Genomic DNA, 27,433 nt, shown 5'->3' on the forward strand with positions numbered 1-27,433 from the left:
AAAGAGATTGGATTCAAATTGTGTTTCTGGCAGATGAAACAAATCAACGTCACCTGTCTAGATGGCTAAACCCTTTTAAACTAGTATTTACGGAAAAGACACTTAAGATTTCTATTTGTTCTTGACCAGTCAAGATCCAAATTACCTACACCCTTTCCCAAAATTTGCATTTTAAAAAGGTGGTCGAGATAAGGGTTCCTGTTGAAGACCAGGTAGAAATTTTGCATCTGAAAGGCATAGGAAGAGAAAGGCAAGTTCCTTCTAGGAAGACTTTGTTCCCTTAAGGTCAGAAAAAAAAATTTTTTTCTCAATACTTACAAGCCTCTTAAGATAGATAGGGGAGTTTTGGGGAGTGGTAAAAGGATTGGTGAGCTTTAGGATTATTCCTGGAGTTACACCTCCAGTCCTGTAAAGACGAGATTTGTTTTTTATTTTGTTTGTTTGTTTTAATTTTATTGAAGTATAATTGATTTACAGTGTTGTGTTAATTTCTGCTGTTACAGCAAAGTGACTCAGTTATACATACATGTACATATATGTATGTATGTATATGTATATATATATGTATTCTTTTTCATATTCTTTTCCATTATGGTTTACCAGAGGATATTGAATATAGTTCCCTGTGCTATACAGTCAGACCTTGTTTTTACCCATCCTAAAAATACTAGTTTGCCTCTGCTAATTCCAAGCTTCCAGTCCTTCCCTCCCCCACCCCCCTCCCCCTTGGAAACCACAAGTCTATTCTATATGTCTGTGAGTTTGTTTCTGTTCCATAGATATGTTCATTTGTGTCATATTTTAGATTCCACATATTAGTGCTATCATATGGTATTTGTATTTCTATTTATGACTTACTTCCCTTACTATAACCTCTAGGTCTATCCATGTTACTGCAAATGGCATTATTTCATTCGTTTTTATGGGTCAGTAATATTCTATTGTATATATATATGTATACCACATCTTCTTTATCCATTCATCTGTTGATGGACATTTAGGTTGTTTCCATGTCTTGGCTATTGTAAATAGTGCTGCTATGAACATAAGGGTGAATGTATCTTTTTGAATTATAGTTTTGTCTGGGTATATGCCCAGGAGTTGGATCATATGGCAACTCTATTTTTAGTTTTTTAAGGAAGCTCCATACTGTTTTCCACAGTGGCTGCCCCAATTTACATTCCCAACAACAGTGTAGAAGGGTTCCCTTTTCTCCACACCTTCTCCAGCATTTATTGTTTGTAGAGTTTTTGATGATGGCCATCTGAGTGGTGTGAGGTGGTACCTCATTGTAGAAATGTCTATTTAGGTCTTCTGCCCATTTTTCAAGTGGGTTTTTTGTTTTTTAGTTATTGAGTTGTATGAGCTGTTTGTATATTTTGGAAATTAAGCCCTTGTCAGTCACATCATTTGCAAATATCTTCTCCCAGTCCATAGGTTGTCTTCTCATTTTGTTTAAGGTTTCCTTTGCTGTACAGAAGCTTGTAAGTTTGATTAGGTGCCATTTGTTTATTTTTGCTTTTATTTCTATTGCTTTGGGAGACTGACCTAACAAAACATTGGTACTATTTATATCAGAGAATATTTGCCTATGTTCTCTTCTAGGAGTTTTATGGTGTCATGTCTTATATTTAAGTCATTGAGCCATTCTGAGTTTATTTCTGTGTGTGGTGTGAGTATGTGTTCTAATTTCATTGACTTACATGTGGCTGTCCAACTTTTCCAATACCACTTGCTGAAGAGACTGTCTTTTCTGCATTGTATATTCTTGCCTCCTTCATTGAAGATTAATTGTCCATAAGTGTGTGGGCTTATTTTTGGGCTCTCTATTCTGTTCCATTGATCCATTTGTCTGTTTTTGTGCAATACCATGTTGTTTTGATTACTGTAGCTTTGTAGTATTGTCTGAAGTCTGGGAGGGTTATGCCTCCTGTTTTGTTCTTTTTCCTCAGGATTGCTTTGGCAGTTCTGGGTCTTTTATAGTTCATATAAATTTTAGGATTATTTGTTCTAGTTCTGTGGAAAATGTCATGGGTAATTTGATAGGGATTACATAAAATCTGCAGATTGCTTTGAGTAGTATGGCCATTTTAACAATATTAATTCTTCCAATTCAAGAGTATGGGATATCTTTCCATTTCTTAGAATCATCTTCAGCTTCCTTTATTAATCTCAGCATATAAGTCTTTCACCTTCTTGGTGAGGTTTTTTTCTAAGTATTTAAATTTTTTTTTTTTTTTTTTTTTGCTGTGATTTTAAAAGGGATTGTTTGTTTACATTCCCTGGCATTTCATTGTTAGTGTAAAGAAATGCAACCAATTTCTGTATGTTAATCTTGTAGCCTGATACCTTGCTGAATTCGTTTATCAGTTTTAGTAGTTTTTGTGTGAAATCTTGAGGGTTTTTTCTATATAGTATCATGTCATCTGCATATAATGACAGTTACCTCTTCCCTTACCAATTTGAACACCTTTTATTTCTTTTTCTTGTCTGATTGCTGTGGGTGGGACTTCCAATACTCTGTTGAAGAGAAATGGTGAGAGTGGACATCCTTGTCTTGTTCCAGATGTTAGTGGGAAGGCTTTCAGTTTTTCACCATTGAGTATTATACTGGCTGTGGGTTTGTCATAGTTTTTATTATGTTGACATATGTTCCCTCTATACCCACTTTAGTAAGAATTTTTATCATGATTGGATGTTGAATTTTTTTTAAGGCATGTTTGAATATTTATTTATTTGGTCACACTGGGTCTTAGTTGTGGCAGGTGGGCTCCTTAGTTGTGGCATATGAACTCTTAGTTGTGGCATGCATGTGGAATCTAGTTCCCTGACCAGGGATCGAACCCAGGCCTCCTGCATTGGGAGCTTGGAGTCTTATCCACTGTACCACCAGGGAAGTCCCTGGATGTTGAATTTTATCGAATGCTTTTCCTGCATCTGATTGAGATAATCATGTGGTTTTTTTCTTTTGTTGATGTGGTGCATCACATTGATTGATTTATAAAACAAGAAGAGTTGTTTTTTTTCCTCGAAGAATCAGGTGGCCATCTCAATGATATGAAAGGACTGACATATCCATTCACCTGTGTTGGAATGTTTTATTTTTCCTCATTTCTCTTAGGGGAGAGCCCCCCACCCCCACCACCACCACAAAAGAAAAAAAATTCTTATCAGGCTCTGAATATCAGCTATGGTCAGTTTAGCCAGATCTGTGGCCACCCATTTTGGTAATTCATTTTCAAACACTTTTGAAGATTCTCCCTGGGTTTAAGACATTCTTTAACTGTGGCCCTCAGATCAGCCTTTGATCTGAAGGGGCTTCCCTTACAGCCTCATGTGGTCCCATTTCTAAAGGTAACCATTTAATAATGTCTTCAGAGTGGAAAGGCAATTGGACAGAATATTACTAGAATGAGTACTCAAATAAAGAAGGATAGAGGGGAGCAGCAGTTAAAGTTTTAAGTACCTTTTATATCATTAATCATTCATTATAGACTTCTACAACAAATCTTTCAATGAGGCTATTTGGAATTTTGAAGCCTTTGGGAGCTTTCACATACCAGTTCGGATAGGTACCATAGTTTAAGATGAGAGTGTTATTGAACTCAGGTTGGGCTGCTCACCACTCAAAAGCCCATATTCCAGAGATAAGTGTTGGTTGGAAAGGAAAGGTTGTTTTATTCAGGAGCCAGCAACCTGGGGAGAAGGCAAACCCATGTCCAAAAACAAACTCTGAAGATTAGGCTTGACCATGAAAGTTTTTAAAGGGAGAAAGGGAAGTTAATCATTTGGGGAAGGAGTCAGAATCTTCGTTATCTTCCCCTCTGTGCATACTTTCTTCTGATTGGTTGGTGATGGGATAACAGGGTGGTGTTCCAGGAATCCTGTACTCAGCTTGAAGTTACCATCCTCCATCTGGGTGGGAGCCTTAGTTCCTGCAGAAGAGCTCAAAGATATTGTTATGTATATCTCTTGAGGAGGAACCGGAATGCTGCTTTATCGCTGCACTATTGTTTCTTGAGGGTTCTTCCTTTGTTTCTGCATTCCCTCCCTTCCCTGATAAGCAACTTATTGAATCTGCTCTTTGGAACTCAGGGAAAGTCAGTGAGGCTGAGTGAAGCCTATTTCCTACAAACAAGAAACAGGGGACATGGAAAGGATTTGTACCTGGGAGGGCTCCACAGGGTCCTGCTCAGTTTCAAGAGCTCTCTAAAATTTTAACAATTTAGATGTTGCACCAATTCAAAGGATCCATGGAGCTAGCCATACAAATATTTTCCCTGCTAATCTAATTTTAGAAAAAAGAAAGACTTACCACTGTTGTCTCCAGTAGACCCTACAGGCACAGATCCAGAAAACTGCTGGTTTAACTGCACTCTCAAAAACTTTTTGGAGTGTCAAAAGAACCCCAACTTGCCCATTTCCAGGCCCGATTTCCTTTAGTTTCCAATTAAGTACTTGCAAACATACAGAAACCCAGCCGATATTCCCACAGGTGACTGTTTGCATGGGAGCTGTTTGGCCTTTGAGGAACAATTTCCCAGTATTAATTTCATAGTCTAATTCAGATATGAGATATGATCTGAACAACTTTCTGAGGACAGTGTGATGGATTGCACGTGTGATGCTTCTGAATCTAGCTCCCCAGGGAGTTACATCTGGGTCAATTTGATTTCTTTTACATGGCTCGATTTCTCCCTATGACAGCCTAAAACCATCATGGATGCTCAGAGCGCTAGGTTATCAGTCTCTGTTGTACCTCCCTGATGAGCAGTATTTACTTAATGGTTGCCGTGGGGTTCCGCTATAGGACCGTGCCACATCAGGAGGATTGATCCTCAGACTCTTCGTTATGTCCTCAGTCTCCTGAGGACGCCTGTGGCCAGAAGGGCCAAAACGTCCCTGTATTCTTCAGAGCTGAATAACTTAAATAATTTCACTTAAGTCTTAAGTGAAAACGAGCCCAAATAAAATTTTGGGGATCATTACCCAAACAATGAGATCCAAATATTTGAGGAGAACTCACTGGAACAACTGAGGAGTACCGAGAAGCCGGTGGGGCACAATGGGCCCATGCTGGTACTGAGCACCGGTTCCGGGTAGACTCCAGGTATCCTCTGGTGGGTGTTTCTGATATCCTGCAGGCTGCACCAAGCATATGTCAACAAAAAATTAATCAGTCAATGCAAGAAAGAAATGAAAATTTTTATTTGAGCCAAATTTGAGGATTATAACCCAGGAAGAGCATCTCAGAAAGCTCTGAGAACTGTCTGCCTGTTAGAAGTCAAGGCACAGTTATATAACATACAGTCAAGGCAAAGTTTGAGACAGAGGGCCGTACGTTAAATGATGGATTATTGACAGTTTACACAATCCAGATCTAAGTGCCATGTGGCCCCTCACGAGATCAAGAAGGACTGTTGTCTTGTTGATGCTAGGAGAATGTTGTTCTTTATGGTTGAGCAGGTATTTCTGCCGATGGGGGAGGTTTGGTTGATGCATAATGCGGATACACAATGCACAGTAGAGGGGAGGGAGGAGGCCAAAGGGCAGAGAAAAATTTTTACGTTTAAATTCTTCTTGTCTTGCCATAAAATATGAATTTTATTTCACAGCCAGCACCTGCACACTTTTCACGAGTGGAGTCTAGGGTTCTCCAGCCTTTCTATCTGTCCCAGTGATTGTCCCAGCAGCCAAGGGCGATTGTCTCCTTTGTGTAGAATCCCACGACTGGGATGCCCAGTCTGTGGCTCAACCTGTTTGCTCCACAGGGTGAGGGTCCGCCCATGAAGACCTTTTCTTCCTTTCAGATTCCTTTCAGGGGCAGAGGTCCCAACCCTATGCCTCTTTTCCATCCTACCCAGTATGTGGAGATCTTTCTTACAGCTTCGGTTGTATAGGAGTTCTGCCAGTTTCCAGTTAGTTTTCCATGAGAATTGTTCTGCATGTGGATGTATTTTTGATCTGTTTGTTGGGGAATGTAAGCTGCACATTCTCCTACTCCGCCATCTTGATCTGATCCCCGAAAATAGGTTCTTTTTAAAGTTTTTTCACTCCAGTACTGAAGATATTTCAAAGTAGCCTTATTTGGGTAGAAAGTAAAAGGAGATAGTGAAATGATCTCTGACAAATTGTCAGAATGTGGGGGTTATGAAAGGACAGAAAATAAGAGCATTGAATCATTGCTAAAAAAAAAAAATGCAGGTAATGATTTCAGTTAAATTGTTGGTGAGAAAAGGTGATTACTGTTTTGTTTTGTTTTGTTTTTAAAGTATATAAAGTCAGGTCAGTATAAGTTTTTAGTGTCCAAATAGTTGAACCTCTGTTAAGAATGATGTATAAGGGACTTCCCTGGCAGTCCAGTGGTTAAGACTCTGCACTTCCAATGCAAGGGGCGCGGGTTCGATCCCTGGTCAGGGAACTAAGATCCCACATGCTGCACCGTGCAGCCAAAAAATTTAAAAAAAAAAAGAATGATATATAAGCAGTCTTATCTTTTCCCACAATTCTGTTCTGTATTACCATGTTCATATGAAAGAGGAAGCTTGTCACTGTTGTGGTATTCTAAGAATAGGCGTGTGATGCACAAAACCTCTTGTTTTTATGATCCACATATAAAATTATTTTTTAGTCATATACTTTCTCTCACAATAATCTTCTTACCTTGAATCACCAAAAGAAAAATCTACCTGCAGATGATGTTAAATGGGTTCCCAATCTGTCTTTTTCATTCAGCTCAGGAAAGAATTCTTTCATGTTATATTGCAGTATGTGGTTTTAAAGAAGTACTCTAATATACTATATTTCTACATTAAGCCAAGAAAATGAGATGGGGGTTAGGTAGGGATAAAGCTCTGTACAACTAAGCCATTTGCACAAGAGTTGTGTAATCTTAAAATAATCTGATCTCTTTGCCATTACAATTCACATTATGGACCTGAGGGATGTCTCTTCAAGACAGTAGGTCGACTGGTTGATATGCCACATGAACAAGGCACCTAAAATCAATGAAAAGCCCTTTACTGACATAAACAGTGTCTCAAAGAAATACTTTTCTTCTCTATTCTTATCTCAAACCTCATGTGAACACCTTTCCTCTAAAAAGGCAGTATCGAGGAAAAAGTTTTGTTTAACCTCCTGCCCAGTTTTTCATGCAGTGTTATAAAAGTAAATGGTGTAGACTTAAGAGATAAAATTTGGTATTTTCTTTCCCCTTCAGCACTGGATCAACATCTGACAGTTTACTGTTGATAATTAACTGTTCTTTTAAGAAGGGGATGAGTAGTTTGGCTGTTTTGCATAACACTTCCATTTACCTAACCACCACCTTCATTGCTACCCAAATAGCTGGTGTTCTATCATTAAAGATCATGATACATCCTTTCTAGTCTTCACCAAAATTTATTTTCCAGTGTGATCTTGTTTTCTATATTCACAAGTTTTCAGGGATGAATAGGACAAGTTGTCAAGGACTTCTCCCTTAATATATGTAAAACATACACCAAATAATGACCCAGACACTGCACATCAGTGGTTCTGTCTGCAAAATAAAACATCCTCTAGAACACATATGAAAAGAATTACTCTTCCATGTCACTGAATTATGAAATTTTCTGATAGAATTTTTCCAGTAGCTTTTTTGTTCTCTGATAATGTTTGTTATTAATGGTGAGACTTTTTTATAACCTCTCAACACGTTTTTTATCTTTATTATTATTACCTTCTGTTATAGATTTGATATTTGAACTGAGTCTACAAGTTCAGACCCACATGTAATGGATTGCTTCATGGTTGTTAGAGGCTAGTGTTATTATTTTATTATTATATGTATAAAAATCTATGTTATTTCTGAGGATTACATCTGATGGCAGGAAACAAAGGACAGATGGACATAATCATCAAGAGATGCTAAAATGTGCCTTACTGTCCAAGTGATTGAGCTAAGATGGGAGACCCTTCTAAGGCAGGGGCTCCAGTTATTAAAGTGAGGTGGCTTCACACCTCCAGGTGCTGAGTGAGCCCTGTGAGCCAGGTGCCTGGGACAGAAACTGGCAACAGTACCTTACACTTGGCTTTAAGGAATGCAACTCAGGGTGATGCCTCGATAATTTTGGACTCTTCTCCATCTTGCATAACAAATTTTAAACTGAGATGTATTATTTTATAATTATCCAGAAAATATAAAATTACCTAACTAAATTCATTTACGAGAGAAATCAGTGTGCTTTAAAAAGGATGTGAAAACTTTGGCGACATGCAAATGTTTGATAGGCTGTGTGCTATTGACCACAAATATTTGATAGGCTGTGTGCTATTGACCAGTGGTAAATGGATTGCAGTCCAAAAAATTTTTCGGATGTTTATCATTGTCCTTCCTTATATGGTTCAGTTGATGTTTTGAAGACATCACACTCACAGAATCGCCTGCACAGAATATACAGATTTTAACTCTGCATTCACACTGAAGTTCTTTCTACTATTTACATTATGGAATTTTTATGAATGGTGGTATTTGTACTATTTCATCATTTTTCAGTAAGTCGTTTTTGTGAATTGGGAATAAAGGAGTATCAATTGTAAAATGAAAGTTTAATAAACATGAAAATTAATAGGAAAGTACATTAGTGAAGATGAACACCTTGTTGACTTCATGTTGGCTAAACTGACCAACACAGTCCTTGTTGTATACATATGTACCTAATGAATGTACATTAAGAACAGAACACCATTTAAAAAAATGAGATTTTTATGAAAATCATCTTACATTTAAAATTTGCAAAATATGTGAATTACGTGCAAAAAAATTACAAAGTACATGTGAAAAAAATGTTTCAGTGCATTTTTTTTCCTTCTGAACTGTGAAACTGTTTACTAGGGTCTCCATTCTTTTAGCAGCATTGCTCTGATCTGAAGGTTAGGATTTTACCTACGATTTAGATTAAGCACCAAAAGATGACAATAGTTAAAGTAGTAAGAGTGCATCAATGAGAGATCACAGAGAAGCACTTTCTAATAAAATAAATTCTTTATTAAATAGTAAAATTACTTTATACAAGTTAAAGTGAGAAAAACATAAACTAGAAGAAACAATAAGCTACTTTATGTACTGACTGTCTTCTGTTAAAATACCTGGTACATAGTAAGTGCTCAATAAATGTTTACCAAATTCAAAGAACATTTAAGAGAAAACACTGATATGCTATTTAAAATCAACTTGTTTCCTCAGTCTAAAACTCTTGCTCTAGTATAAGGTTGCTCTTAGAATTAAAATAATGGCTTATTCTACATTTCTCTTAATTTCTAGGAGTCTATTGTTCAATGATTTTGATTGTTCTATTACTAGTTCCAGCATTAAAGGACCTGACATGCTACAATTTTCTATCGTTATCTAGTTTCTGCACTCTAAACTCATTTTATCATAAAGCTGTACTTCTCTAATCAATGCAGTCAGTACAGCAAAACCTCCTATCTGCTCAACAAATGTTTTTCCATTACACTTCCTAGAATAACTTTCAGTGACCTTAAGAGCAGTATCCATCCAGGGCCATGCTTCCTACAGAAAAATCCTAACCCAAATCTGCCACTTGTCTCCAATGTCACTCTTAAATATTTGCCAACTCCTACTACTCAATCTCTTGGAGTCATCTATATTTGATTATTTTATTAACATCTTTATTTTTACTAGGGATTGCTGGCAGTCTATAATTTGGCCTTCTGTCAACCACTTTACACTCTTCTTGACTAAAACATGGACATATATTTTAACCATATGCAACAAAGCAAAAAAGTTGTACAGAACACCAATTTTTCAAACAACTTAAGCATTTCTAGTGATTAGAAAGTAGGATGGTATTTTAAAGGCTTCATACTTTTCCCTTTTCTATTATAGATATGATCTGTAATTTTTTTCTTTTATTTCCTCTGTAAATAGAAACACATTATACACATATCCTTAAAAATGTTTGAAAAACACATTTTTCATTCTTTGTTTTTTCAATGAGCATGATTTATGAGGAAGCAAAATAATAAAAGAATTTCCTTAATAATGAACTACAAATTCACTTAAAAGTAATATTCTTAAGTTGCTGAGAAGGCATACAATCACAAAATCGTGTAACCTGTAACAAAATTGTTCCAGACCTTAGAAATCATCTAACTGGTTCATTTTTACATGTGAAGAAATGAGGAATCGAGTTTAAATTCTTTCAGAATAAGGGAGTAGCAAAAGTCAGACTGGAAATAAAGTGCGAGAAAAAAATAGGCTTTGTAGTTTAAAAAGAAAATAAAACAAACCAAAAAAAAAAAAGCCAGAGGAAAAAAAATCTTGACAACAAAACTACGTTAACTTCAGCACATTACTTGACTTTTTGGGCTTCAGTTTCTTCATCTTTTACAAAAGCATAAGACTTTAATAATACTATCTACCAAAGAGTATTGTTGATTTGAGTTCATATGTCATTATTCACGAAAATAACTTTGGCTTTATTCATTGAACAAGTATTTACTGAGTACCGAATATATATGCTAGGTATTGTCTTTAGCAGATAGGCAGAGGACTAGAAATATATAAGGCTCTGAATAAAAACTAGCATTTGTTCCCTTACTTATATCTTTAATAAACATTATTGAATACCTTGTCTCTGTGCAAAGCAGTGGAAGTACAATGAAAAGTAAACCAGTCCCTGCTCTCAGCTTAAAATCTTAGTAGGGGAAATTCATAAATTAGCAATAATAACTAAAGTGCTAAAACTGAAACGAGGTGCTCTGATAAATATTAACAAGAGAGTCCACTTAGGAGAAAACATTTAAGCCAAATCCTCAAAGATGAAAATGAAGCAGCCATGCAAAACCTGGGGAAAGATTATTCTAGACAATGTACACAAAACTCCTAAAGAGATAAAACGCTTGACTTCTTGAGAAATTTTTAGTTTTTAAACTCCATTTCTATCAGGGTCCTTTTCTTTCTACAATATTTTAGACTGTCTGCAACAACAAAAAAATTAAATTCTACAACTTTGGATACTTGCCAGTAAAAGCAAAGGGCTAAGTAAGCACAAGATAAATACAAAGACTAGCAATAGATGTTGGCTGGATCAAACAATGTGTGAAAATGAATGGAATCAAAGCTAAATAGTGATAAAAAGCAGATTACGAAATCTGGACTTTATTTTGGAGGTAATGTAACACCAATGAAATTTCTGAGCATGGAAGATATGATGAAAGCTGTAGTACTTTAAGGAAGTTTAATGTCACAAATATGCAAGAAATATTAAAGCAAAGAAATAAATTATTATATAAGTCAAGGTTTAGGTAAAGAGGGTCTAATTACAGCAGCTGAAATAGAAAATACTGCAGATATGCTACATCCAGATGTGGCAAGAAACTGAACGTGTGAAACAAAGACTATTTCTGAGGCCGAAAGCACAAGGGTGTCAAAGAGGAAGGAAGAGAACCAGAGATTGTGGTAATACAGTGAGTTTAAGAAATTTGATATAAATTGTTACATACTTTTTTTTATTTCCCAATTACCCAGTTTATTCTTTTTCATAAGTAATACTGTCATACATAAACATTATCTTTCCTCCAAGTGGTTTTATATCACTAAACAATCAACTTAAGAGGTATAATTACAAAAGGATGCAGTATACGTTAACACTCCTACCTAATCCAGATAAACAACTCAAAGGCATCTTTGCTTTGGAAATAAGTGCCAGCAAATGACAATAAGTCAAAAAGGATTCATCAAAAACCTACTGTAGGGACTGCCCTGGCGGTCCAGTGGTTAAGACTCCGAGCTTCCACCGCAGGGGGCTCGGGTTCAAGCCCTGGTCGGGAAAGAAAATCCCGCGTGCCTCACAGCGCAGCCAAAAAAACAAAAAAAACTTACTGGAGATGAGAGGCAGTATGTGTAGTAGTTAGTTACCACTTGGCTCTCAGGTTCTAAAACCTGGGTTTAAATCTAGGCTCTACCATCAGCTATGAAAGCTCGGGAAGTTACTTCAACCCTGTTAAAGACTGACAGCTGTCCACAGGATTAAATGAATTAATACAGGCAACATGCACAGAAAAGTAACTGCCATATAATAAGCACCCCAAATGTAGGAATTATTTATCCTGTGCAAAGCCCAGTGGGGAAAAGACTGAGAAATAAGTAGGAATCACAAGTTCTAGGAAGTACTTAGGGAGGCAAAAGTACCTTACACGTAACAACTTGAGCACAATTAGTATAGTAAAAGATCAGAGACAGAAAAGACTAATGCAAGTTTATGAAACTAAATGCTTCAAGCAAAAAGGCTTTCCTAAGTAGTTACTGATTTTTTGTTCAGAAAACATCACATCAGACAAGTAACACAGTTGGCAGTGGACAGCAGGAAATTCCTTCAATCCTTCAATTCATTAATTGAAATATAACTAATTTCATACTTGAGATTTACGGTGCCTAAAAACTGAAGATGAAAACTGCTAACCAAAGAACCCTCACTAAATGACTCACTGAAAAGGTAAATAAGATTAAGGCCAGTGATTCTATTAACATTACATGACTAACAGAAGTAACTCTGGAGTTTCTGGTTTAATATTTTGGAGTACATTATAACTCACAGTAAACATCATACTCAATTTTAATATTAACACTTTACTGAAAGACTACAGGAAAGGTTCAAACTAGAAAAAGTAAAGCTGAAAGGATTTAGTGCACTCTGACACAGTTCTGAAATTATTTTCCTTCCAACTCTAGCAAAGGGCCTAATGTAGCTCTCACTTTAAGACATCTAAACCCAGAGATTGAGATTTGAATTCAACATGAGAAGTTGAGGTAAATCAACTTATTGATGTATTATTTTATCTTACGCTTGATTCAGTGACTTACAGATTGTAGATGCTCAATAAATATATGCATATAAACTTGAAGAGAACCCAGATCTGTAAGTCTTGTTTCCCAGCATTACAGCTGGGCTGTGTACCTTCAAACTGGCTACATACAAAGGCTATAAATAGGGTTGGGGAGGAGAGGGGGAGGGAGCTGATCACAAATATAGACCCTTCAGAAGAAATGTTCGTATTTTTAAAATCTTTCATTAGAATTAGCAATATGCAATCATTACCAAATAAACATCTCCTTAGGATAGAGTTTTGTAAAGATCATGAGAACATATTTTTTTCACATTTTTATGACTTTCTCCAAAGCATGTTCATTGAACTTGTCTTGTCCAAATAAAATAAATTCTGCATTAATGTTTCACTTGACAGTACTGCAGTAGGTTTTGCCTTAATATCTAACATCTATTGAAAAACAAAATACAAACAACTATCATAAACTGACAGACTTTCTAGAGATTATTCTTTCATTAGTAAGATTCAGTCCTCTAGCTTAAGGACTCTGGCAAGGGCACAAAAGTTTCTAAAAATAATGTTAATTTTTAATACAGTAGACTAGTAGTCTGGGGGAAATAAAATTATTACGGCAGGATTTGAATATGGAGCATAAGGATCCCTGTTAGGACTCACAGATGTGCTTCAGGGAAGTCCAAGAACACAATGAAATATGCAAAAATTGTAATACTATATGCAAACATATTTTTTCTAGAAAGAATATAGCTCTCTTTTTCAAAAGGTCAATGACCATCCCCTGCAACCCAAAAAAACAGTGAAAAGGGCATCTACATTTGTGAAAATAGATGCTGAGAAAAACATCAAGGTATGGTTCACTCATTTTTACGACCTTTTAAGCCACAAGAGCCATTTTGTTAAAACACAATGTTTCTGATTATCTCATTTAGTTAAACCATTATTCTTTAAATCCTTTTCTGGGGTGCTATTACAATTTCTTACTGGGACTAGGTAACTAGCCTTCCTTTAGCATAAAAATGTTGCCTTTCTGAAAACCCAAGAATGTTTTCCTGTGTTTGCCATTTTCAAGTTGATTTAATAAATTAGATACGGCTTTTTTTCTATTATTTGGTATTTTAGTAAGACACATGAAATACGTTTTTCGGTATTCTGGATATTAGTAAAACATCCCAATACAACTATTAAGTTTTTAACAAAAAAGGATATTGATGTATACTGTTAGCTATAGCAAATCAGCCTCCAGTAAATAAAGACCGGGTGTCCCCTGGTTTGACCACCCAATTACTATGAATTATGTGTGGAGTTAGTTGTATTCTTTACTACTTGACTCCACAAACTTCATAAATACCAGCTGAGTATAATGAAGTAAGAGACAAAGCTATAGTGTCTACTATTCCCTAACATAAACAGAGTAGTGAGTGGTAGTAAAAGTAGCGTTCAATCTGCACTGTGCTTTTGGACCTTCTCAAAGGCCTGACCAAGCTTTAAGCTTCATGAGCAAATTTCAGTTCTACTAGGTCTTCTTTCTCTGAACAGCAAGTATATACTTCCCTTATAATGGTTTCTAGGTATCTTAGGGCCCTCCAGTATATCCTACTCTGACCTTGGGCTTTTGGAAGTCAGTAAATTTTAATGGAAAGTTAAAATTTTATCCTAAATCTTAGTTTGGGGTCTAAAAGTTTGTGTATTCACGTATTAAAGTCAAACATGATATAACCCCAAAACCACCACTAATGACTAGAACCAAAGACAAAATCTACATGCAAAAAAGTCTTTTATAAAGTATATAAGCTTCTTTTGCTCATTCATTCACCCATTCACTTAGACATTAGGTCCTACTGTGTGCCCAGCTGTGGGGATTCAAAGGGAATAAAATATAGCTCTAATTCTCATTTGGTCTATTGGAAAGATTTCACATTTTTAAGGGTGATTAAAAGAACATGCAGATTACAGCCTTCCTTGAGCATTACACATTCAAAAATTCAATACTGAACATATCTACAGGTAATTTCTGCCCGTCCTGAACATCTTTGGTATTATTTCTGCAGTACTTGACATCAATAGCACAAAGAAAACAGATGGGAATAATTTCAAATTTTATCCTTTACTTTGGATATTTATCGATTACATGTTATAATGATACTTCAAACTTAAAGAAAAAGATAACGGGTTTAAATCTAAACACAAAACTATTCTTACATCAGAAAAAGGGATTTCCCTCCTTTATTAAGTTCTTATTTTAGGACACATCAATTTGTACTCCTCGTAACGTAAGAGGCATAGGACTAAAAAAAAAAAGATCAATTTTTTCCTCCTGCTTCCAAAATTTTATCAGTTACCCTAGATGATCATGAGCAGAGTTAAAGTTAAAAAAATTAATATGAACAATACCTCATCACATTTCCCAGTTGAATTTTTTCCAAATGGCATTTTTGTAAATTAAAATTACTAATTAAATTCAGATTCAGCAAGTAGCTGCTGGGTGATGAGGAATTTAAACTTGAAACCAACTGTGTAATCTGGCAACTTAACCTTGTAACTCAAATCTAGTAAAACAAATTAAGAGGTTAAAAAAATCCTAATAATTTTAATTCATGATGTGGGAGTATATCTCAATATATGTATTAATTTTTTTTTTTGTCACCTCTTCTACAATCATTCAAGAGAAAACAGAGTAACTCATTTAAATTAGGAACTGGGCAAACCTTTTAAAAAAATTTCAATAGTATGTTTCCTTTATATGCTATTACAATAAATGCTCTATAAAACTGTTAGCTGAAACTTTAGATAAAGAAAAAAGTCTGTTTTGAGAACAGCACTTATCATTGCCCAAAATTGTTCAGAAAGTGTTGCAGATTTTAAGATACTTAGCTTGGACAACAGCAGATAACTCTGAAAAATGTTCCTCAAATATTTTAAAAGGCAAATTAAATTTTTTTCCACCAGCTAAATTACTGGACTTTTTGTATAAGAATGTCATTCAAGTTTTCTAAAATGAGAGTTTACTCATTTTAGAAAGTGAGCTTACTCATTTACTGAGTTTATAGTAAACATCTCTAAAATTTGTATTTTTTAAGCAATACTGTCATGAGATGCATTTGTAAAATTACCCAGATTCAGACAAAGGTAAATGAGAAAATTAAAAGGGGAAGCCTTGAACACTATTAATTTTTTCCCGCATGACAAGTACAGATATTAGCAGAATATCCACCAAGTAAAATGAAAATATTAACTGGTTTCTAAGGCACACAGTTAGTTACAACATCTAAAGTGGGATTTATTTGATGAATTGCATGAAGCCTTCAGAACATTTGCTGCAACTCAAGTAGAAAGAGGCAAGTGTTCACATAATATGTTAGCCTGTAGTCAAGAAAGACATTTCAACTAAAATACGTCAATCCCTGAATCTGAAGTCACTTAGACATTACTGATGTAGTATTTGGAAGAATTTCTGTATAGAACATTTTTCAGACTGACATATAGTACTCAATGCTTCAAGGGTTAGGTAAAATTAGTTCTCTTTTGTTCAAAGTGCCTCATTTCCACTAGATAAAGTTTGGTCTCCAGTCTCACTATCCAATGCCTGCCTTACATTGAGTCATCCTTCACTGGACCACACAAAGTGTTTACATCATAAAAGGCTTCTAGATCACTTGGTTCAAATGTAATAGCTGGTTTCATTAATGTTCCAGCAGCAAGGGAACTCTCTCCAATAATTCTCAGGTTAATAAGTTTGATTTTCCAAGTATTCTCCACAAAAGGGCAGCGGATGAGTCCAAAAATTTGTTCAAAAATGCCCAAACAAGTGTTCCCTCGGTGGACAGTCCCAGCAACTCCAACCATAACTAGACCATGGGGAGAAGAAGCACATTTCAGTCCATGGGAATCTAGGTTGGGACTGAGAAAAAGATATTCTTCTTTCACTAGTGACAGCAGACGAAGGCTCACAATTTCTGCTCCATGGTAGTCTATCACATTTTGTTCAGTTGTGTTGTAATAAAACCTAAGCTTGACATCATGCCAGAAGTGCTGTGGCCCCCATTCATCTTGAGGTGGTCCCAGAAGAGGATTCTGAGAATTAAGAAGTTCAAAGAACCAGTGACAGAATTCTTCACCTAATCGACGAAAATCAACCTTTTCAGCTTTTTTATCTTCTTTCTCCTGTTGATTAATAAAACCAACGTTAATTCTTGTATCTATTTTCTATCTTGCCTGTTTCATAGCTAACTTTTAAGGTACTAATTATAGCAGAAAGGAAATGAACTACCTGTGAACTCACTGAACCGATCTTGCACAGTAAATTATTTCTCAAAAAGGGGAGGTCATTTTAGAATTTCTCAGCTTAAACTTCTGAAAATTCCTCTAAGAAATTAAGGTTCAAAGTCTCTTAAAATATCAGCATGAATTAAGAGCCAATAATAAGGATTTACATAAGCATTTTCTCTTGATTGTGGCAGTGATTTCACAGGTGTGTTATTTGTCAAAACTTTCAAACTGTATGCTTTAAATGAATACACTTCACTGTGGTATATTTTATATGCAGCAAAGTTTATAATAAACACGTCTTTAAACAGACACTTCTAATATGATTGAAATAGCTTATTTTCTATGATTGGGATTATTTTATACTATTTCTTTCCAAAATGAATATTGCAAAAATACACCTGATAGGCTAGATTTTATTCAACAGTGTATTCCAGAGCATAGTACCTCATCTAGATGGTGAAAGATCTTGTATTTACTGGGCACGTGCTATTACTGAATGTACTGGGCACTGTGCTTGGCACTTAAGTGCTATTTCCTTCTTTCTCCACAAGCTTTATGACACAGATATTATCATTATGCCCGTTTTATAAACAAGGCTCACAAAGGTCCTTACTTGCTCATTTACAGCTAGTATACAGCAGACCCTAATATGAAGTCACATCTATATGATTTTAAAGTCAACATTCTTTTCAGTACATTAAGGCAGGCTTAGAAGTTCCTTTCCTAATGTGAAGGCAAACCTCTCTCACTGTAAAATACCATTAATTCAATGTGGGTATGTAGTTCAAAAACTGCAAGTTACCTAAAGGTTCAATCGATATTTAAATATTCACACAATATTTAAAATGTACAGTGGAGATAAAAAGAAATACGAACAGCCAATGTCAGCTGGAGGAAATTACTAAAACAGGATTTTTTTCTAGCTAACAAATAAAAAAATTTAAGTTTCTTTCATGAAATTTTTGCAATTTAATACCAAAGCAAGTCTTCAAAATGAGAAAGGGCTTACAACAGCATTCTTCTAAAGTGGAAAAAAGAAATTGGAGAACCAGAGGCTAAATTAAAATTAAATTGATCCTGTAGTCTATCCATTCTTTTTAAAAATCAATAGTCCCCATTTGATAAAGGGATACAAAACATTTTTTCTCACAAATCAATAGAATATTACGTATACATTACTAAATATCAAAAATACTTTGTCTCAGGTGCTTTACTGCTCTTTCTTTAGGATGCAAAAGATAGAAAGTAAAGCTAAAATTATAAAAAAAAAAAGAACATTAACCACATCATTCCAGATCTAGGATTATCTAAAGATTTTTACACAGAACTACAGTTCAGGATATGACTATAAGGTCTGTTTTACCTGTTCAAAGAGTCTAATGTTCTCTGTCTTAACTGGCTCTGGCGTTTCCTTCAATTTCAGTTGTGACTGCTTTTTCCAGTAATCCTTTGCATGCTGAATAAGACTGTGTTTTTCAGTAGCTGGAGGTATAATAACCCCCTGTGTTGCCAAGTACTTAAATATGATTTCTCGGTGGACTTTTTTCCGCCTCAGAAGTTCTTCTACACTTTGACTGTACACTAATATTGCACGAATAGCATCTAAAAGAAAATTATGAAGATTAATAGAAAATCATGAGTCACTTGTAAATTTGTCCAGGGTCAGCAGAAACTCTATCAAATAATATTTATAAACTCTTGTCATGGCATTATTGCTTTTGTATAAGATGGTTATCATTTCTCAAAACCAGGAAGTGGGTTGTCAGGTTTTGGATTTTAAAAAAATTTCTTTAAACTATAAATTTCCCCACCTAAAATTCCTCCTTCCTTTCACTTCTCATACGAGATTGTGAATTTAAGCATTTTCTTTTAAAGAATGGTTGTATTTTCAGAAAAAATTTGAATAAGAGAAGAAAAAATTTTAATAAGGTCAATGGAACTAAATTCATTTACAATCCCTAAAATATAGGTAAAATTACAATACTTTTCAATCTCCTCACTCTACAGATAACGAAAGTCAGGGATACATGAGGTATCAACAATCATACTTCTAAGAAATGGCAGAACCAAGACTTTTAATTTTAAAGAACTTCTATTAAACAACAGACTAAAGATGATTTTTACATATGTGAGGTATACAGAATGGTAATAAAATGAACTCCTACATACACACGACACAGCTTAAGACACAGGAATTACTGGTATCTTTCAGGCCCTCATTTTACCTCTCCCTACTTGATGCTATTCCCTCTCTCTCCTCGCTCACCTCACATGTAGCTACTCTCCAAAATTTTATCATTCCCTCGATTTTCTTTTCTTTTTTCTTTTCTTTTTCTTTTTTTTTTTTGGCCACTCTGCGGGGCTTGCGGGATCTTAGTTCCCTGACCAGGGATCGAACCAGGGCCCCCCCAGCAGTGGAAGCTCAGAGTCCTAACCACTGGACCACCGGAGAATTCCCTCGATTTTCTTTAGAGTTGTACAGCATAACTATGTATCCCTACAAAATATAGTTGGGTATTTCTTTGAATGTTCTATAAATCTAATCCATCAATATATATAGTCTTCTATAATTAACTTTTAATGTTTCTGAGATTAATCAATCTATGTGGACAGACACAGCTGTAGTTAATTCATTTTCAGAGCTGTACCATAGGTAATTATAGACTATACCACAAGGTATCTATCCTTTTGTTTATAGACTTTTATTATGTGTATCCAATTACAAATACTATTACTTTGGACACTTCCACACTTGTCTCCCAGCCCAGAGGGGCAAGCAGCATGAGCATCACCTGGAGCTTGTTAGAAATGTGGAATTTCTGGGCCCACTCCAAAACCACTGAATCAGAATCTGCATTTTAACAAGATCACTGAGGGACACATAGGCACACTCAAGTTTGAGAAGTTCAGGTAAGTAACCTTCCATTTTAGGAGATAATATAGAACTTGTTTTCCAAAGTACTAGTTCTAATTTACACTCCTTCAGTAGTTATCAACGACATACTTCACAAGATCAACAACACTTGAAGTTTTTACATTTAGTTTTTGCCAACTTGGTACATATGAAAGACACCATGTAGTTTTGGTTTTCATTTCATTGCTTTCTAAAGATGTTGAGTATCTTTCAATATGCTTATTATTTTTTCCTCTCTGAGAAATGACTTCAAATCATTTAACATTTTTGTACTGGGTAGTTTCGTTTCTTTTTGCTTTTGGATCCACCATCAATTAAATTCAGCAATTTTATCTATTACAATTTTAAATTCACATTCACCAAGACTGTTAGAAGGCGATTAGCATGTAAAATATATAAATGCCAAAGAACTACATTAAGTCTAAAATTATTTTCAGTCTAAATTCTTAGAAATTTATTCATTTAGTGTTCTTGGTTCACTTTCAAATGAATGACCTTAAATGGCGGAAATGTTAAAAGCAGAGAAAGTTTTAAAAGGCAGACTCTTTTGTAGATACTTAAGTCATATGCTAATACAGGAGGCGGACATTTTCTCATTTTAAACTAAAATTCAGCAAATTTAAACTAAAACTAGCCAGGTAATATACAAAATCATAAATGCTTAAGCTCCTCATTACATTGCAACCAGACTGAATATTTATAATCCATGAAATCTACTCTACCGAAATGTTTATTTGGCTCTGAAAGTAATGTAGTCCTAGTACACAGAATCATCTCTGAAAAACTTTGGATCCAAAAAGAGACATGGATTCATCCTATCCGCTCTTTTATCACAGTAGTTGTTTTACGCAGCAGACTGATAAAAAGTGTTTATGATATCCTCCTCCAAGCTTGAAGAAAATGAGCAGCGGCTGACACTCCTCAGCTGATCGAAACTGAAAATGGAAAACACCCTGACTCCCCGGAAATCTTCAAAAAACAAACAAAATCACTATTCACGTACTCAGCATCTTCGAAACAAGCAGCGTTTGCCCACAACGTATAAAGGATAAAACCTGGAAGCAGCGCCATTTTCAGCGTGCATCTGAAGCAACAGAGCACCTATAGGGGCCGAGATTCCCGAGGGTTCCGCACAAGCGCAATCCCGGACGGGCTGGGAAGGAGGCCTACCACGGCCTCCACTCACACGCTCCCGCCAGCTGGGGGCCGGGTGAGGCCTGGGGAGGGACGGCCGCCCTTGGGGGGAAGGGTCTACCTTTACCTTGGCGGTCCTCAGGCTGCACCAGGCGGTTGGTGATGGTGTCGCATAGGGCCATGATCTCGTCGTTGTCCAATAGACCGAGCAGGTTACGACAGCCCTCCATCTCTGGGTAGCTGAGCCCCGACATCTCTACCCCCAGAGAGGGGGGAGAGGACGCCAATGACTTCGCCCCCTTAGGCCCACTGGACCGGCGCCGTGGCAACAGGTACCGGAAATGCCCTTCCCGTTGTTCGCAGCCAAAGGGCCTCGGGTATTCCAGAGCCGTGGGCGGAAGTGATCGTTAATGAGGGCACTAAGGGAACGCGGTGCTCCGACCGGTGGTTCCGGGCTCTCGGGGACTGGGTGGAGTCCCACGGATCTCACTTTAGGGCAACTCCGTATTTACACCGGGAACATCGACCTTCCATAAGGGAAAACGAAACCTAAACTCCTCAGCAGTCCCTCCTCCAAAAGAACGCCTGGGAGGGCTGCGCAGGGCAGGTGCGTGGAAAGCCGGCGGCGGCCCCAGCGCATGACAAGCTCCTGTGATGCCGCGGGGCCGGCCAATGGAGGCGCCCCCTCCCCGCCTTTGGGCCGGGACCCCGGGAGCGCTCGAAAGTTCTCTGCGGCCACTTCTGCGTTGGGAGCACCTGTAGTTTGATATTCTTAAATTACGTAGTTCTGTGCTAAAACAATTTGGTTTTGTTTAACATTATACTTGGAAAAGTTAAGGGGAAAAAATCACCTATCCTGTGCCACGCCTGCCCGCCTTGCAGCTGACTTAAACTCCCCAATAAGCTGCGGTCCGCTGTTGCTTCCCTTCTTATCCTCGCCGGCTTGGCTTTAGGCGAGGCAGTATCGCGAATAGTTTAAGGTTGGGGTCTTTGAAAGCCAGATTCCCAGGGTTTTATCCGTCATTTACTAACTGTGACCGAGAGCAAGCTCTTTGGTCTTCCAGTTTTCTGTCTCGAAACGGATCTAGTAGAGATACCTACCTCATAGGGTTGTTGAAGCGCAGGGAGGGGGGTGAACAACTGTGCCTGGCGCCTAGGAAGAGCCCAGTATATATTAGCTATTGTTATCACTGTTGGTGTCAACATTCACGAGAGGGAAACTTCAGACTTCAACGCATTGTCACTGGCTTCTGTCTCCTTCCATTGATTTAGCCATATTTTAGATTTGTTAACATTTAATTAGATTATTGCCAGTTAGTAGCTGAAATGTACACACCTGCAGATACAGGTGAGCAGATTTAACTTTTAAAAAAAAATATCACAGCTAAATATCAGTCAAAATGAACTGTAAATACAGCCTTTAAAATAAGGCATTCAAACCATGGTTAAACTGATTTGCCAGTGGATGTTATTGGGGGTACCATTTACTCATCAGATACCAATTCTTCATTTGTCATTGAGTGCCTACTATGCTAGATATTGAAGATTCTGAGAAACGACACAGACCCTCCTTCAAGGAGCTTTTGGGAGTGTTGCAAATAAAGAGATAAGTGCTCACAATACTGGTGTGGAACCAAATGGAAGAAGACATGCCCAACTTTTTCATTCGTTCATTTTTTAAAAATGTGTTTACTGAGCATGACTTGCCAGACACTGTTCTTTATGCTGGAAACAAATGCAAGTCCTTTGGAGCTTGTATTCTAGTGGAAGGAAATAGACAATAAACATATAAGAAACTATATACTATGGCAGGAAATTCTATGGAGAGAAATCAGAAAGAGAGGGTTGGAGGAGAGGATGTTGCTATTTTATACAGGCTGTGAAGAAAGGCTTCTCTAAGTGACATTGAAGGAAAGACCTGAAAAAAGTGTGAAACTGAACCACAGAAGGGTGTTCTAGGAAGAAGCAAAAGTAGAGGTTCTGAGGAAAGAACAGAGTGCTTGGCATGTAGGAAGGAGGCCAGGAGGCTGAAGCAGCTTGTGCAAAGAGGAAGCAGTGAGTGGTGAGGTTGGAGTTGTCGAGATTGATCTAGAGCAGGGTTTCTCAGCCGTGGCACTACTAACATTTTGGGCAGGATAATTCTTTGTTGTGGGTCTGTCCCACAACATTATAGGATACTTCAGCATCCCTGACCTCTCCCCACTAGATGCCAGTAGCACCTCCTCCCCCCTACCAAACATACCTTGTTTCTCAAATGTTTCCTGGGGGGGGGCAAAATTCCCCAAGTTGAGAACCACTGATATAGAACCACTTGTCCAAAAGTGTTTTCTGAGATGAAAATATTCTGCATCTGAGCTGTCTAATACAGTAACCATCGGGCACATATGGTTATTGAGCTCTTGTAATGTGGCTAGTACAGCTCAGCTGGTGAATTTTAAATTTTATTTGAATTTCAATTAAATTTTAATAGCCACTTGTGGCTAGTGGCTATTGTATCAGTGCAGTCTAGAGTCTTGCAGCCCATTGTAAAAACTTTGGCTTTTATCTTTTACCTCTCTCTGCATTTCCTATTATTCTCTCAGTCTCTCACTCCAGACCAGTCAGTGGTTCCCTTGCTATTTTGTTCCTTAAACTTGCCATGCAGGTCCTTGCCTCAGTGCCTTTGCTCTTGCTATTCAGCCTAGCACATTTTCCCCTCAGATATCTGAGTGGCTCTCTTTCCCTTACTTCATTCATTACTTTCCCTGCTCAACAGTTATCAAAGAGGTGGTATCATCATGTCTTATCATCATCCTGTTTAAACACCACCTACAATGCCATGCTCACTTATACTTTCCCTACACACTTAATTTTTCTCTATAGCACTTATATTGTATTTTTGCCCCCCCCTCCCTATCCCCCCGGTAGAATGTGAGTTCTGAGATTCAGGGATTTTTATCTGTTTCTTTTTTTTTCCAATTGTCTATTACAGAGGCTGGCACATAGTAGGTATGCAATAAATATTTGTTGAATAAATGAATGAATTGTAAAGCCATTGGAGGATTTTAAACTGAGGAATGGCATGATCTGACTTGTTTCAAACACTATCATTTTGGCTGCTGGTGTCTAGAACAGACTGCCAGAAGGGCAAGGGTAGAGGCAGGGAACCCAACTAGAAGATTAATACAGTAGTCCAGGTGAGAGTGAAGGGCACGATAATGAGTCCGGGATGATTGCAATGATTTGGTTTGGGCAACTGGAGTTGCTGTTTACTGAGAGGAGGAAGACTGGGAGAAATAGGTTTCAATAGAGAAATCCAGAATTGTCAAGAGATTAGGCTTTCTGGAGAGTGGTGATGCCCAAGAAGATTAAGCAAAGAATGAGGAGTGGGGCGGAAAAAGAATTACAGGTAAAGGGAGCAAAATGTGAAAAATGCATGGAATGAAACAGCATGGCTGTTTTTGGTTGGAACCAAGAGAAAATTAGTAAAATCATTCACAGGAAGGCCTCAGCACCAGGCCCTTCAGGAGCTTAATTCTTAACCTTGCAAGAACGGCTCTCCCCTTTTAACAGATGTGGAAGTCTGAGCTCAGTGGGATACACTTAATTGCCTTAAAACTCTCATGGTGGAATTTGAATGTAGCTGATCTCCATACATCTTTGAGCTGTTTTCATTAAATTACATTGTGGTAGTTTCAATCACTGAATACTTTGAAAAAAGTTTTCTAGATTAGAATGGTTTTGGGGTATTAGATCTGTTAAAATATCCATTCATTCAACAGTAGTTATTTAAGTACCTATTTATAGGGGACTTCTTTAAATGTCCTGGAAATTGAGTTTCTAAGGCTCTATAAATTTAATACTTTACTTTATGAAGAAACTTGTTGCTTTAGATCTGTGGTTTTCAAACCTTAGTGTGTATCAAAACCACCTGGAGGACTTGTTAAACAACAGATTGGTCCCTCACCTGATCAAAAATTGAGCATTTCTTTGTTTTTGAGGGAGGGCAGTGGGCACGCCTCGTAGCTTATGGGATCTTAGTTCCCCGATCCCTGGGGACATGGCAGTGAAAGCGCAGAGTCCTAACCACTGGACCACCAGGGAACTCCCCAAACTTTAGCATTTCTAACAAGTTCTCAGGTGATAGCGATTCTGCTCTTCTGGGGACCACACTCTTAAGAATCATTGCTAGTAGAAGAGAATGGAACATCAAACAGACATGTCTGTACCAGACTTCATCCTTTGTGAAATCACTGATCCTTAGGCAAGACTAACCCTCTCCATCTGGATACATTAGATCCACTCATGCTGTACAATTTGTAGGGAAAACTGCATGGCAGAATGGAAACCGCATGGCAGGATTTTAGGAGGGAACATCCGACTTTTCAGTTCCACCTCTCCATTTATTAGCTGTGTGACTAGTCAAGTTATTTAACCTTTCTGAGCCTTGCTGTCTAAAAAGCATTTTTCATATCTACCTTTGGGTTGTTTTAACAATAAGAGGTAACACATATAAAGTAACCTGGTACACAGTAATTTCTTCTCCAGCTGCAGCACCCATAAATAAGGCATGAACCTCTCTCCCTTTAGTTTTTATTCCATGTAATATTGGATCGCCTCTATTTTAAATATTGATGTACAGCCCAAACTTCTGGCCTTGTTATCAGTTGATTCTTGAAATTAGTGTGGATCTTATGCTATGAAAGCAATCTAATTTGTTTATCTTGGAAGTGTATTTAATATTTGATTGCTTCCCAGCATTTCTCAAATTACAGAAAAGAAAAAATGGAAAGTCTAGATAACCCCAATAACTTTATCTAAATACCTCAATACATTTATTTAATAGTCTAAGATCATATGACCGTAAATCATAGATGGAGAATTCTAGATCTCAGCTCTAGAATGTTTCAGTAACTTTCTCATAGTTTTTCAAAGCATAACATTTGTAATATGTGCAAATCACCGTAATTAACACAATATCTGTTCTTTCATTTGCAGTGCTCTCATCGCATCAAAGAGTTTCTCTCTGCTTCAGCCCCAAGCTGCAAGTTATAGCGAAAAGTGTAGGAGGTTTTCCTTTCTTAGTGAGCCAAAAGAGTAGGAGCCCTCATGCCCAAGGACCCCACTTTTAGATACAGATTACTAATTGGCTTGAACGTTTTCCCATTGAAATACTTTTGTAGGAAGTAATTTTCATAATTTACATCTTATTTCAAAGCGACTTCGCCGTCTTTAAGTTCCACCAGAGGCTCTTCATCTCTGAAGAATTACCAGTGCAGATCAGTCCATCCACTGTCTTGGAGAGTTCTGGTATTTGTTTTCCACCTACTAAGTTTCCAGAGGGTACTATTTCACACTGAAACCACTTACCTGAAATGACTTTAGTAACCAGTGTTCTATCAACTTTTAATTCCTGCATATAGACATTAGTTTAAACGATGTCTAAAAATATCTATTTTGTGTAGACTTTTAGAGTTTTCTATGTTCTTTAAAATCACTCAATAATCTGAATATGGTAATATTAACTGAAATACCTCATTCTCTTATGAAACATAATAGAAATTTCTTACTTAACATATACCTTAAGCCTAATTCCTTTTGAAGTAATGTGCTACATAAAACTGAACACTTCATTACCAACAAGGACAATGTTTTATTGAACAAATCTATGTACAGTACAAAAAAATTTCTTGAAATGACACTATTGTTGATTTATTGCAGTTCAATGGCTCAGTTTTAATTTGTACTCTTATAAAATGCAAAGTAAAATAATTTAATGTTCAACAAGGAAGCACAAATTTCCTTTCTTGCTGAATCTGTAATATCTTTCACATATTAACAATTCCAAAATGCATATGCAGCATTTAGTCATTCTGAAATGGTGTTTTACAGTACCAAATAAATTAAAAAATAAACACTACCATCCCTTTTAGGTTTTTCACCCATACTACAGTTTGAACCAAACATGAAAGGAGTATAGCTGAACCTTCAAGTGTGATTTGAAAAGAATCACAAGTTCAATGTTATGTTATGTTTTCATTATATAATTGGTGGTTTATAAAAAAAAAAATATGGCTGAAGCCCAAAGTACCAGTGCCCCTGTCCACGAAGGTTCTCCTTTTCTATCTATCTTCTCCATAATATCTGAGCAGCAAAAATTCAGATTTGCTATTTTTTTGACCTTACTGAAACATAGCAGAAAGTTAATATTTAATGTTTCAAAGGAAATTTTTATTTGAAAATGAAGGATTGAAACTTGGTCCATGTAAGATAAACACATCCTTAAAATAG

At 36.8% G+C, this 27,433-nt stretch overlaps 1 protein-coding gene and 1 long non-coding RNA gene across 3 annotated transcripts in view; one reads left to right on the top strand and one right to left on the bottom strand.

The window, feature by feature from the left end:
• The window catches only part of LOC309660211, a 385,318-nt gene that overhangs the window by 185,915 nt on the left and 171,970 nt on the right, over window positions 1-27,433 (top strand). The window lies entirely within an intron of this gene.
• On the bottom strand, window positions 9,007-26,202 carry LOC309660042 (uncharacterized protein C3orf38 homolog). 2 transcript variants are annotated; one of them, XM_082460569.1, is made up of 3 exons: window positions 21,291-26,202; window positions 18,479-18,717; window positions 9,007-17,010 (listed from the first exon to the last, which is right to left on the bottom strand). In XM_082460569.1, exons 1-3 carry the CDS (start codon window positions 21,415-21,417, stop codon window positions 16,438-16,440), a joined length of 939 nt encoding a protein of 312 aa, XP_082316695.1. In that variant the 5' UTR covers window positions 21,418-26,202; the 3' UTR covers window positions 9,007-16,437. The 2 variants fall into 2 exon arrangements, with proteins under 2 accessions (XP_082316695.1, XP_082316696.1); XM_082460570.1 differs by lacking the exon at window positions 21,291-26,202 and adding an exon at window positions 21,033-21,261.

The sequence above is a fragment of the Balaenoptera physalus genome (assembly GCF_965194825.1).
Source record: "Balaenoptera physalus genome assembly, chromosome: 4".
NCBI classification, from domain to species: domain Eukaryota; kingdom Metazoa; phylum Chordata; class Mammalia; order Artiodactyla; family Balaenopteridae; genus Balaenoptera; species Balaenoptera physalus.

Excerpts from the sequence above, each read along its gene's own strand:
- LOC309660042 (XM_082460569.1), bottom strand. The coding sequence starts at position 21,417 with ATGTCGGGGCTCAGCTACCCAGAGATGGAGGGCTGTCGTAACCTGCTC. Across the intron at positions 18,718-21,290 it reads GCAGCCTGAGGACCGCCAAG|ATGCTATTCGTGCAATATTA; the intron begins GTAAAGGTAGAC and ends ATTTTCTTTTAG. Across the intron at positions 17,011-18,478 it reads ACATTAGACTCTTTGAACAG|GAGAAAGAAGATAAAAAAGC; the intron begins GTAAAACAGACC and ends ATTAATCAACAG.